General features: G+C 44.9%; 1 protein-coding gene across 6 annotated transcripts in view; it reads left to right on the top strand.

Moving 5' to 3' along the window:
* AMOTL1 (angiomotin like 1) overlaps positions 1 to 13103 on the top strand; it is a 90088-nt gene that overhangs the window by 73113 nt on the left and 3872 nt on the right. For all 6 annotated transcript variants that reach the window (XM_081197619.1, XM_081197622.1, XM_081197621.1 and 3 more), the window contains 4 exons: positions 3491 to 3681; positions 7170 to 7295; positions 9115 to 9341; positions 11421 to 11696. In XM_081197619.1, coding sequence (XP_081053745.1) covers positions 3491 to 3681; positions 7170 to 7295; positions 9115 to 9341; positions 11421 to 11696 — 820 coding nt within the window. The remainder of the gene's footprint in view (positions 1 to 3490; positions 3682 to 7169; positions 7296 to 9114; positions 9342 to 11420; positions 11697 to 13103) is intronic.

Below are 13103 nucleotides of genomic sequence, written 5' to 3'. Positions count from 1 at the left end.
TAGATATGTTTTGACTTAGGGAGCAGGCGACCAGTTTATCTAGTGCCCATCCTGATTTGCCTGCTCAATGAGCATTCACCCTGATTTGTTTGCAGGCAATTGGATGTCATTGCATAAAAGCAAGCACTGCCCCATTCTGCCCAGTCCATTTCCCCATCACTTTCCTTCCCGCAAGCAGTTTGATCTTTTAGGGAAGTGGGTCTGTAGTGCAAGAATCCCTCCCAGTCAACTATAATTCGCAACCCGAAATTGCCAGTTTGTGATTGAATCCCGCCCGGAAATAGCCGCCGTCTGGAATTGCCCTTATTGTGATGGCCAAATCAGGTGCACAGAAAGGCATTTCTTTGATCTGGTTTGTCTGCCGATTTTAAAGAATTTTAGTTGGCTTAACGTGCATATCACCAAAAATTCAGCCTGCATCCAAGCCCTAAGTACATGCAGCTGAAACAGCATATTATTTCTCCACTTAGCTGTGTCTCTGCTTCTCTTCCTTCTCTGCTGTTACCGCTATGTAAGATTTCAGATTGTAAGTTCCACAGGGCAGGGGCCTGTCCTCTTGTTTTTTGTTTTTTGTTTTGTAAAGTGGCATGCACGCTGTTGTGGTATATAAATAAAATCAAGTTCCATATAGATGCCACTTTCAAATATTGAAGGAAATGGGAACTAACTTAACATTTTAATATGTACTACTCTTTGTTAGAACAGGTTGGGGGGATTACTGGGCCAGGGGAGCACGAAGAAAGTACATTTACAGGAGAATGAGTCATGTGAAATGTCCTTTCGTTCAAGTAACCACAGTGGTTCAGCAACTGGGGTGGAATGAGGAAGAAAACTACTGTACTACTGTACTGAATGCTTGCTCTCTCTGACCCCAATTCTAACCACCCATATCAGAAGGAAGGTCTGGAAATCATTTAAATCCTTTTTGTTATCACAGAACAGAATTCCTTTGGTCCACTTTTTGCAGCAGATTGACCTGATTCGATGTTCCCAGACTTGCTTCCCGGGTTGGAATTCAGCTATCAGATTATACAGTTCTCAGCTTTTGCCGTGTAGTTTTGATCCCCAAAAGTATGCACAAAAACCCACATTTTGCACAAAAATGCATTCAATGTGCATGGGGGCGGGGAATAAAAGCAACAAAGCAACAGAAATGCATATTTTACAGTGAAAGCGAGTACAGAATGCATAAAATTTACATAAGGATGTTTTGGTGCATTCTTTTGGAATGTCCACAAACCAGGACAAATCAGACGTAGGACCCGAGTGTCAGCAAACAAAAGACACAGAACAGGGTTAAAGGTAAAGGCACCCCGACCATTAGGTCCAGTCGTGGCCAACTCTGGGGTTGCGGCGCTCATCTCGCTTTATTGGCTGAGGGAGCCGGCGTACAGCTTCCGGGTCATGTGGCCAGCGTGACTAAGCCGCTTCTGGCGAACCAGAACAGCACATGGAAACGCTGGAAACGCAGCACATTACCTTCCCGCCGGAGTGGTACCTATTTATCTATTTGCACTTTGACATGCTTTCGAACTGCTAGATTGGCAGGAGCTGGGACCGAGCAACGGGAGCTCACCCCATCGCGGGGATTCAAACCGCCGACCTTCTGATTGGCAAATCCTAGGCTCTGTGGTTTAACCCACAGCACCACCCTTACAGAACAGTGTTACACTGATCCAAATCATGACACATTGCTTTCAAGTGCACATCACAGAAGTCCAGCAGCTACTTTTCTTCTTTATAGTATCAGTTCAGTTTCACTTGTGGGGATTCTTCAGTCCCCAAGTCTTTGGTTTCCTCATCTCTTCCTCAATCCTTGGGGGGGGGGGAGACACACACACACACACACACACACACACACACACACACACACACATCTTTTCCTGATCAGCGGCTGAACTGTCAAAATAAGGGCATATATAATGTGAGGACAACGACAACCTAAACGATATATAAGTGAGGACAACGACAACCTAAACGATCTTTTAGTGGTGATGGGAAGCGACACAGCATGGAAATATTCCACTAAGCACCACCCACTGGTGTGGATGGGAAATGGCAGAATTCCTATGAGAAACATGCGGGCACTCGCATGCCAATGGCACACGCCAATCAGCCAACATCTGAACCAACTTGCTTGCAATATTTAGCGCCCTTTCTGGAAGCACTGCAATGCACACTGGAAAAAACACTTCTCCAGATTTTGGAAAACAGTTCTCTCCTCAAATAAAATATCACCACGTGTAAAGAAATGAATTTTAGGATAAAATGCATCTAGAAGTGCATACAATACACTGAGATAAAATAGGTATTTTGAGATGCATTTTGTGATAAAATGCAAATTAAACTACGTGTTTTTGTTTAGATTACTTTCTTTTTTAAAAAAGTAATCACAGATTAATGCAAAAAAGTGACAGAACCAATCTATCAATGAACACATTTGAAAATGGCACATACCATAGACAGACTGATTTGTCCATCTTATACACACACAAACAAAAAAAACCTGTAAACTGAGCTTTTAGATGCTATATATAGAAAGGAAGGAGAAATATTGAAATGTATAATAAACAATAAACAGGTTAGTCTTCAAGGTGCTGCTGATCACATTCACACTATACATTTAAAGCCCTGTTAAACAGCTTTAGCAGTTGTTTCAGCAGCGCAGATGCATCTAGCATCTTCATTATACAGCTTTTGGTGAATGCTGAAGGTGCAACCTCTATACCCTGGCCTCTGACACCTGAGATTTGTGTTTTCAGCACCCGCCCTATTCCTGTGACACTGATTTGTTTAATACACAATTTTAAATTGTCGTAACCACCCCTCTGAGGTTTCCTGTTCAGGGGTGGATGGTGATGGCAAAAAATGGTTAAGGGCGCTAAGAATTGTTTGGAGACCACCCCCCTCACAGAGCTACAATTCCCAGCACCTATAACAGACTACGGGACGAGGGTGGTGCTGTGGGTTAAACCACAGAGCCTAGGACTTGCTGATCAGAAGGTCGGAGGTTCGAATCCCCACGACGGGGTGAACTCCTGTTGCTCGGTCCCTGCTCCTGCCAACCTAGCAGTTCGAAAGCACGTCAAAGTGCAAGTAGATAAATAGGTACCACTCCAGCAGGAAGGTAAACAGCGTTTCCGTGTGTTGCTCTGGTTCGCCAGAAGTGGCTTAGTCATGCTGGCCACATGACACAGAAGCTGTACGCCGGCTCCCTTGGCCAATAAAGCGAGATGAGCACCGCAACCCCAGAGTCATCTGCGACTGGATCTAATGGTCAGGGGTCCCTTTACCTTTATAACAGACTACAGTACCCAGAATTCCTTGGAGAAAGCTGTGATTGTTACACATGGTATAAGAATGTGGCATCTGTGTTATAGTAGTTATGATGTTGGGCAAGATGAAACTGTGATTGGCTCCAGCAGGCCTCTTGTTTTTGTTTTGTTTCTGGTGGGCGCTGCTAACTGTGTTTTCGTTTGCTTTTCTCTAGCGGCAAGGGAGCTACCAGGCAGCCCCGCTGCCAGAGTACAACGTCCCTGCGTTAATGGAGCTGGTGCGCGAGAAAGAGGAGAGGATTCTGGCTCTGGAAGCCGACATGACCAAGTGGGAGCAGAAGTACCTCGAAGAGAGCGCCATTCGGCATTTTACCATGAACGCCGCGGCGGCAACTTCCACGGAAAAGTAGGGAAACGGCTAATGGAAGAAAGAGTCTGTCAGCATTGTTTGTGTTTGCCTTCTTAAAAAGAAGAAAATGAAAACGTACATTGGGCTCAAAACTCAAATCAGTATATAGATCAGGGTTTCCCAAACCTGGGTCTCCCAGCTGTTCTTGGACTACAACTCCCATCATCCCCAGCTGGCAGGACCAGTGGTCAGGGATGATGGGAGTCGTAGTCCAACAACAGTTTGGGGGACCCTGATATAGACAATAAACAACTGGAACTTGCAACAAAAACTGTGTACACACTATAAAGCACAACAGAAATATATTTCCCTGCTGGAAAGAATTCTGAAGGGTTTCTGGGAATTGTAACTCTGTGATGGGTAAGCTACAATGCCCAGAATTCTTCGAGAGAAAGAATGTGCCTTAAAATTATAATGTTTATGCAGCAAAAGGCCGTCATATGGAGGCCTCTTTTCTGTGTTATAGCTAGTCACTGCCTCTTCACCCCATGCCACCCGGACAATGTCCATTTTCTCCTCCAACAGTCAGCCAGCATTTTGTGGCCACTTAAGCAAGTTTGGCCCTCACTGGGATACTTCAAAGGCTCCCACACCCACCTGGGGACTTTCCCTCCTTGAAATATGCCTTGTGCTCCTGCAAACTTCTCCCGTGCCTGCTGATACCTCTTGTCTTGTGTGTGAGTGGTGGCATTTTAGTCACAAACGGATCCACATTTGCCCCTGAACTTCAGAAAGAGAAGGAAAGGTTTTATAGTGAAAAACTATTCAAATAGTCTTTGAATTCTGCATAATTCTTCTTCAGGAAGATGAGTCGGTGCTGTGGATAAAGACTTGGCTGTGGGTGTTCTCCAGTAGTGGGTGACTTTTTGGGCGAATATAGATGACCATTTGTTGTTTGTTGTTGTTTAGTCATCTTAGTCGTGTTTGACTTTCCGTGACTCCATGAACCAGAGCATGCCTTGGAAACTATCACTTTCTTCTCAAAACTTCTCCTTTTTTATGTCCGTGGAGTTTTCTTGGCAAAATACTGGAGTGGATTGCCAGTTCCTTCTCCAGGTGGATCACATTTAGTCTAAACTCTTGGCTGTGACCTGTCCGTCTTGGGTGGCCCTGCATGGCAAAGCAGGTGGTAAATTGCTATAGTGGGCATATAGCCTCTCTCTGTCTGTCTGTCGCGTCCTGTCTAGTGGAAAACTTTACTGCTTTTCTACTGCTTTTATTTTGGGTTGGGTGCAGATTTTGGTTTTCAAAAAAATCTGCTGTGGCTTCATGTTGCAGATGACTCACTGTGGGGAGAAAGAACATACAGTGGTACCTCGCAAGACGAATGCCTCGCAAGACAAAAAACTCGCTAGACGAAAGGGTTTTTTGTTTTTTGAGCTGCTTCGCAAGACAATTTTCCCTATGGGCTTGCTTCGCAAGATGGAAACGTCTTGCAAGTTTGTTTCCTTTTTCTTAACACCGCTAATACAGTTGCGACTTGACTTTGAGGAGCAACTCATAGAACGCGGTGTGGTAGCCTTTTTTGAGGTTTTTAAAGACTTTGGTATTTTTGAAGCTTTTCCAAAACTTTCCTGACACCGTGCTTCGCAAGACGAAAAAAATTGCAAGACGACAAAACTCGCGGAACGAATTAATTTCGTCTTGCGAGGCACCACTGTAGCTCAGTGTTCAAGTACCTGCTTAGCATGCAGAAAGTTCCAGGTAGAGTAATGAGAAAGTAATTAGATTTAGTTTACATTTAAAGGCAAACCTACCCAGCACTAGGGACGTGGGTGGCGCTGTGGGTTAAACCACTGAGCCTTGGGCTTGCCGATCAGAAGGTCGGTGGTTCGAAATCCCTGTGACGGGGTGAGCGCCCGTTGTTCAGTCCCTGTTCCTGCCAACCTAGCAGTTTGAAAGCACGTCAAAGTGCAAGTAGATAAATAGGTACCACTCCGGCGGGAAGGTAAACAGCGTTTCCGTGTGCTGCTCTGGTTCGCCAGAAGCGGCTTAGTCCTGCTGGCCACATGACCTGGAATCTGTACGCCGGCTCCCTTGGCCAATAAAGCGAGATGAGCGCCACAACCCCAGTCAGCCACGACTGGACCTAATGGTCGGGGGTCCCTTTACCTTTACCCAGCACACACTTTCTGAAATGTTGACACGAACCGAAACATAGCCAGCCTTCTCCATATCTTGCAGTACAGTTCTTCAGCCGAGTATTTTGTGTTCCAAAAGTGTGTTCAAAGGTAAAGTGTGCACAGGAGCGCTAACAGTAGTCAACGCATTATATTAGGGGAAATTGCTTTGCAAAAATGTGTATTTCTGTATCTTGAGAATGTAACTTGTTTATGTTTAATACTGAATTTTAAATTTTTGTGACCATAATAATAATAATAATAATTAATATTTATACTCCGCCCACTGTGGGTGGCTCACAACAGAATATTAAAAACATGATAAAACATCAAACATACAAAACTTCCCTAAACAAGGCTACTTTCAGATGTCTTCTAAAAGTCAGATAGTTGTTTATTTCCTTGACATCTGATGGGAGGGTGTTCCACAGGGTGGGCGCCTCTGCCTGGGTCTTGCTGGTGAATGGTAGGTGGTATTAAGTAGATAACTAAGTAAGGCAAAATTGCATACACAAATGTGAATGAACAAATTAATTAGTATACCACCCTTCACCTGTAGATCTCAGGGTTGTTCACAATATAGGAGAAACGCACACCAAGCGGATGAATTTTCTTTTTTCCCCAAAAAAAGATATTTATTAAAGTTTTTAAAATATAACAATAAAAAAATAAAAAATAAAAAGAAACAAAATACAACATAAAAACAGTTAAAAAACAAATAATTTTCCAAACATATCTTCCTTACGCTTATTTCCCCAGACCTCCTCATACCTCCCTTCTTTGTATTCCACTTCAATTTGTTAGTTCAGCAAATCCTTACCATTAAGCTTTTACCCATTTATAAACCTTTTTTTTCGTATCTCCTAAAGCATTACAGCTGTAAACCCCTTAATTTCTATCCAACATCCTTCTAACATTCATTAATTTTACAATTTCCACATCGGTTTGCGAGTCTTTTTTTCTTTTTTCTTTTTAAGTCCCCATGAAAATTCATCCGCTTGGTGGACGTGACCAAGCGGATGAATTTTCATGGGGACTTAAAAAGAAAAAAAAGACTCGCAAACCGATGTGGAAATGTGGAGAGCAGAACATAAAAGTGGAGCTATGAAAAACTGTATTTTGACAGCTCTGCCCATCTCTAGCTCCGTGTTCAATCCCACGCCTCTACAGTTAAAAGGACCAAGAGACAGATCTCCCTTTGCCAGAGACCCCTGGAGAGCAACTGCCAGTCAGAATAGAAAACATTGGGCTGGAGATGCAAATATTCTGACCTAGTATAAGGAAGATTATTTATGCTCCTTATCTTTTGACCAAATCAAAACTGAAGGTCCCCCCCCCCCCCGTCTTTCCCTCTCTCGTTGCCAGGGATGCCTCAGCCATTAATCACTCGCGGAACGGGAGCTACAGTGAAAGCTCCCTGGAGGTCCGCATGTGGCAGGAGGAAGAAGAGATTTTGCAAGCCAACCGACGGTGTCAGGACATGGAATACACGTAAGGAGCAGCTGTCAAGTAGCTACCGTGGGATTTACATGAGCACCCGCAGTGCTGAAGCCTCTTGACTGTCTTGATATTCTGGCAGGCACACCAATTCAACCCCATCGCGTTAGCCCTATGCCAAGGCATGGCGGTGGGAACATAGGGGCAGGCACAGTGTGAATGCGCAGCTCGACTCTCCCTCTGACCCCCTGAGCACCCAAATAAGACTCTAGTAAAAGCATGCTTTATCAAATACTATGGAGTCCATGTGTGTGTGTGTGTGTGTGTGTGTGTGTATGAGAGATGGGTTGTATGGGGTGTTATGGAAGGGGTAGTACCTCTGGTGGGGGACACGTCATGCTCCTTCTAGGGTAATTTGTCCACCTTTGGTCCCCACCCTTCCTGCACTCAGCTCTCACCTGTGGCTCCTAGAAGCTGTCAGCATGCGACAGCAGCCACACCCAGCTTCGAGTGGCCAGTTAAACCAGGTGAGAGTAGCCGATGGCTCTCAAACCTTCGGTGGGTTATGGACTTCCCCTGCAAGCAAAGACAGGCTCCGGCAGATTGACCGGACAAAACCAATAGTGGGTTCAACAGTCAAGAAGGCAGTTACTGCAGATGATGTGTAGAGGGAAGTGAGGGGCAGATGGGGCTCGGCAACCTGGGAAGGTAGCCCATCTAGGAGAAGGAAAACTCTACTGCCTTTGGGATATCTTCAGGAGAAGAAAAGGCTAAGGAGTAAACCCTACACCAGGGGTAGGCAACCTAAGGCCTGGGAGCCGGATGCAGCCCAATCGCCTTCTCAATCCGGCCCACGGACGGTCCGGGAATCTGTGTTTTCACATGAGTAGAATGTGTCCTTTTATTTAAAATGCATCTCTGGGTTATTTGTGGGGCCTGCCTGGTGTTTCCACATGAGTGGAATGTGTGCTATTATTTAAAATGCATCTCTGGGTTATTTGTGGGGCATAGGAATTCGTTCATATATTTTTTTCAAAATATAGTCCGGCCCTCCACAAGGTCTGAGGGACAGTGGACCGGCCCACTGCTGAAAAAGGTTGCTGACCCCCTGCCCTACACCAATCCAGAGGGGAGTCCCTAAGGCGGTTGGATGGTGCCTTCTACGCCTCCTTCTAGCAACTCCTGGTGCCAAATGTATTGCTCTGCTTTCCTTTGGACCGCATCAGTGAGGCCAAGAGGGGAGTCTTGTTGTCTGGGCAGCCCAGGACTTTCATACATGCTGCTCAGGCTTGCGCCCTGGGAAGGTCACTTTGGTGCTGCTAAGGTAGCAGTTTGAAGGTGCACTCAATTGTCTTTGGAGACAGACAGGTGCCATCAATGTGCATGAAGGAGCAGTTTTGAGTTTCAGACATTCTACTGTTTGGTTATTCAAAACAGTACATAGAGCATTCCTCTTACCTTATTAAGCACTTGGGGGGAAATTGCATTTTGATTCATTTCAAATTGAAATTAGAGTTTTAATTGTGCATTCTCTGTGCTAAGGAATTTAAAGGTTCTGAAACTGGAAAGCCTGCTTTCTGCAACCTGTGAAAATTGAGCGGATTTCTGCAAATTTTATAATGTTGCAGTCAGGTTGATTCCACAGATATTCTCCCTCTGCGATAAACACTCACTGTCAGACACAGGAAACTAAATATACACCACGTCCATTAATAAACAACACTTTGCAAACTCCTACAGTTGCAGTCTGGGCACTTCTTTTAACAGATACCAGTACTAAAACTCAATTTGTCATACCAGCGTGTGGGACCAGACCACCTCCTTTCAAGCCTCTTCTCATCTCTGGAACATGTTTATCTGCATATTTTAACAGGATAAAGAACCTGCATGCAAAAATCATAGAGAAAGATGCCATGATCAAAGTGCTTCAGCAGCGGTCCAGGAAGGACCTGGGCAAAACTGATGCTTCAAGCTTGCGACCTGCTCGGTCGGTCCCATCCATTGCTGCAGCCACTGGAACTCATTCCCGCCAGACGTCCCTCACCAGCAACCAGGTGACCGAGGAGAAGAAAGAAGACAAGATTTGGAAAGGGAGCATAGGTGAGCTTCGGTGTTAGTTGGGCCCTGGCAAAGAGATTCAGCTCTCCCCATCTCTTAGTGGAACAGCTTTGGACTACCAACTCCCATCAGCCCCTGCCACCTTATGCGTTGGCCCCATCCATTGCAGTCCAAAACATAGGGAGGGCACCACGTTGGGCAAGTCTGCTTCCACTGGTTCTTGCTGCTTTTCTGGCTGTTGTGTTTTATGAAAGTGGATTGTTGTTGCTTTTGCTTATTGAGTGAGTGGATGAATTTATTTGTTGTTACAAACATCATGGTCATTTCAACCATCACTATACACACACACACACACACACACACACACACACACACACACACACACAAAATTTACATAGATATACCATTACAAGGCAGAATCTCCCAATTCATACATGCATACTGTGTGTGTGTGTGTGTGTGTGTGTGTGTGTGTTGTTGTTGTTGTTGTTGTTGTTGTTGTTGTTGTTGTTGTTGCTTTTGCTTACTCTATATTGATTGGTGTTTTATTGTGTTGCAGTTTTAATGGATTTTTATGGGGACCCTGTGACTGAAGATGCAGGGTGAAAATGACAATATATAAAATAGCACGAAAGGAGGAGATCAGCCAATTAAAAATGCTTGGTCAATGCACTTGGTAAAACAAAAGCCCTTGGCAGCTGGGGATTCACACTTTATAGTACTTTGAACTTAGGCAATAATAATAATAATACTGAAATATAAGTGGCACACACACAATCAATTTAAAATAAGCAATATGAATTTTTAATTCATACAAGAGCAAGCATATGTCTTGGGTATTTGTTGAGTCAAATAATCACATTTGTTTCCATTAAGTGGCAAAGTTTAAATGCAGAACATTGTCAGTGGTGCATTCACATTTAAATTATTATTATTATTCTTTGCAATTGACACAAGAGTATTGGTTAGTTCAAATCCAGATCTGATGTTCAGCTCCCACATTCCACTACTTTGGGGGCCTTTTTTTCCTACCTTCCTCCTTCAGCCTCAGACTACCTATCTCTTTATCGCTTACTTCCCAGCTTTGTGAAAGTTCTTTGTAGCCTTCCCAGTAAAGCTGCTTATTCCCTTTCTTTCCCCAGGACACTCTTGGCCAAATTGGCAACTTACCCTTCTCTCGCTGGACTTGTACTGCAAACGTCCCGCCTGCTTTGTTCTCTAAGCAGTTGGAATGTTTGTGGACATTCTGTGCCACCGTGCCATCTTCAGCTAGTATGTTATAAAAAAGCTTCACTGTGGCAAGCACGGTACAGTACAGCCGCACAGAGCAGTCATTTCCTAGTCACTGCTTACAATTGTTCACTTTCTTGTTGTTGATTCCATGGTATTGGCATTTTTAATCTAAATTGTTTGGATGCGAAAGACAAAATAGCAGAGATGGGGCATATCTGGTATTTTATATTGTGTGTTGCATCTCCCCCCCCCCTTGTTTTAACATGCTTTGTGGTTAATTTAAACCACTTTGAGCCTTTGGGAAAATAGAACAGAACTTTAATTATACCAATGGGGTTGTGTCAATCACACAGGGTCCCCAGATGTTTCACCGTCTATAGATCCCTGTGCCACCACTTTCTTTCTCGCTGCCACCACCCAGGCCCTACCTGGTACAATACTGAGTCCAGTCAGGGTTAAATTGGAACATAAACTTCTGTTTATTTATTACAGTTTAACAAGCGTGTGGTTTCATAAACAGTATCAGTCAATTACATTCATGGGGTGCCTATCCAGTCCTATAACTTCTGCTACCTGCTCTCACTCACTAAACCACCTCTCCGATATTTACTCGTCTTCCTAGCTCCTAACTGTTCCTGACTCAGCCTATTTTGCTACACTAACTCAACCTACCCACAGACTTTATCCTAATTCACTCCCACTCCAACCAACCACCCAACTCCTCAACAAGCTCCCCCTTTTGCCCCTCCCAGAGCTGCTATTATAGTCCCACTGACTCCACCCCCCTGGGTCCTGACTGGGCAACCTGTTTAACTATTTCACCTCCAGCACTCTCTCATATGTTAACGCCACAGAGGTGCTTTCCCTCTCTTGTTTCCCCTACTCTAGGATTGCTCTTAGGGAAGGAGACCCAGGACCAGTCGCCCATCCCTTTGTTGCCACCTCCACCTCCTGCCACACCGTCTTCTGGAATGTCCTCATGGCCGGTGACTGTCTGCCACACTAAGACGGGGAGCAAAGACAGCAGCACTCAGACGGACAAAGCCTCTGAACTTTTCTGGCCAAACTCTGCCTCTTTTCCAGGCAGAGGGAAGTTGACTAACACCCCGAGCGGCAGCCCAGCCCTCAGGCACACTGCAGGCAGAGGCGTTGGAGAGAGACCGGGTGAGTAAATCTGAACACCATGGGCCTGGGAACAGGAGCAGGGCAGGAAGGGTGTTTTGAACTGCAGGGTGCAGAACTTAGAATTATGAAATTCTGTCTCCAGAAAAGAAAGCTTTAAATAGACGGTTGCCTTGCCTCCGTAATAGACTGGACGAGAGATGAACTGATGCTCAATTCAGATAAGGCTGAGGCACTGTTGGTAGGAGGTTCCCTAGACCGGATGGCTGGGAGTTTGCCTGCTCTTGGTGGGGTTATATTCCCTCTGAAGGAACAGGCACCTAGCTTGGGGGCTACTTCTGGACCCTTTGCTGTTGCTTGAGGCTCAGGTGGCCTTGGTGGCCTAGAGTGTCTTTTCTTAGCTTCAGCTGGTGACCCTATCTGGACAGAGATAGCCTAACTTCTGTTGTCCATGCTCTGGTAACCTCGAAGTTAGGTTACTGCAACACGTTATACATAGTCAAAATAAAAAATTCCTTCCAGTAGCACCTTAAAGACCAACTAAGTTAGTTCTTGGTATGAGTTTTCGTGTGCATGCACACTTCTTCAGATACACTGAAACAGAAGTTGCCAGATCCTTCTATATAGTGAGAAGGTGGGGAGGGGTATTACTCAGAAGGGTGGTGGGAATGGGAGATTGGCAGATAGCTGAGATGAGCCTGTTGACGACTCTTAACGACTGTAATAGGTCTTACAGGAAAAGGCAAGGGGTGAGAAGGTGAGAAATGGCTTAGTCATGTATAATGAGATAAGAATCCAATGTCTTTGTTCAGACCAGGTCTCTCCATGGTTTTAAGTTTGGTAATGAGTTGCAATTCAGCAGCTTCTCTTTCCAGTCTATTTCTGAAATTCCTTTGTAGTAAAACAGCTACTTTGAGATCTTGTATAGAATGTCCTGGGAGATTCATAGGGCTATACATAGGGCTGCCTCTGAAGACTGTTCAGAAACTTCACTTGGTGCAGAATTCAGCGGCAAGGTGGTTTGAGCACGTCCACACCAATCCTGATTCGACTGCACTGGCTGCCTATCAGTTCCCAGGCGCAATTCAAAGTGCTGGTTTTTGACCTATAAAGCCTTAAATGGCCAAGGACCACAATACCTCAAGGACCACCTTTCCCCATACGAACCGACCAGGACCCTCCAATTATCTGAGGCTCTGGTGTGCTTCCTCCTCCAGAGATCTGTAGGGCGTCAACATGAGAATGTGTCTTTTTGTTTAGGATTGCGCATCAGTTCTAAAGGAGCAAGTTATTGCTCCTTCCGCAGGCAGCGCCTTAAATCTGATTTATAGCATCACAGAGTGCTGTACCCAACCCCCAAAATATCTCAGATTAACTCCAGGAGACCGTCACTTACCTCTGAAGGTCAAACTGCATGTTGCATTATATAAATTCCATTATTCTTCCCCC

The sequence above is a fragment of the Podarcis bocagei genome (genome assembly GCF_964188305.1).
Source record: "Podarcis bocagei genome assembly, chromosome: 6".
Lineage (NCBI taxonomy): Eukaryota > Metazoa > Chordata > Lepidosauria > Squamata > Lacertidae > Podarcis > Podarcis bocagei.
Note: the sequence above shows the minus strand (reverse complement) of the source record. Positions and strands in the feature narration are given on the sequence as shown.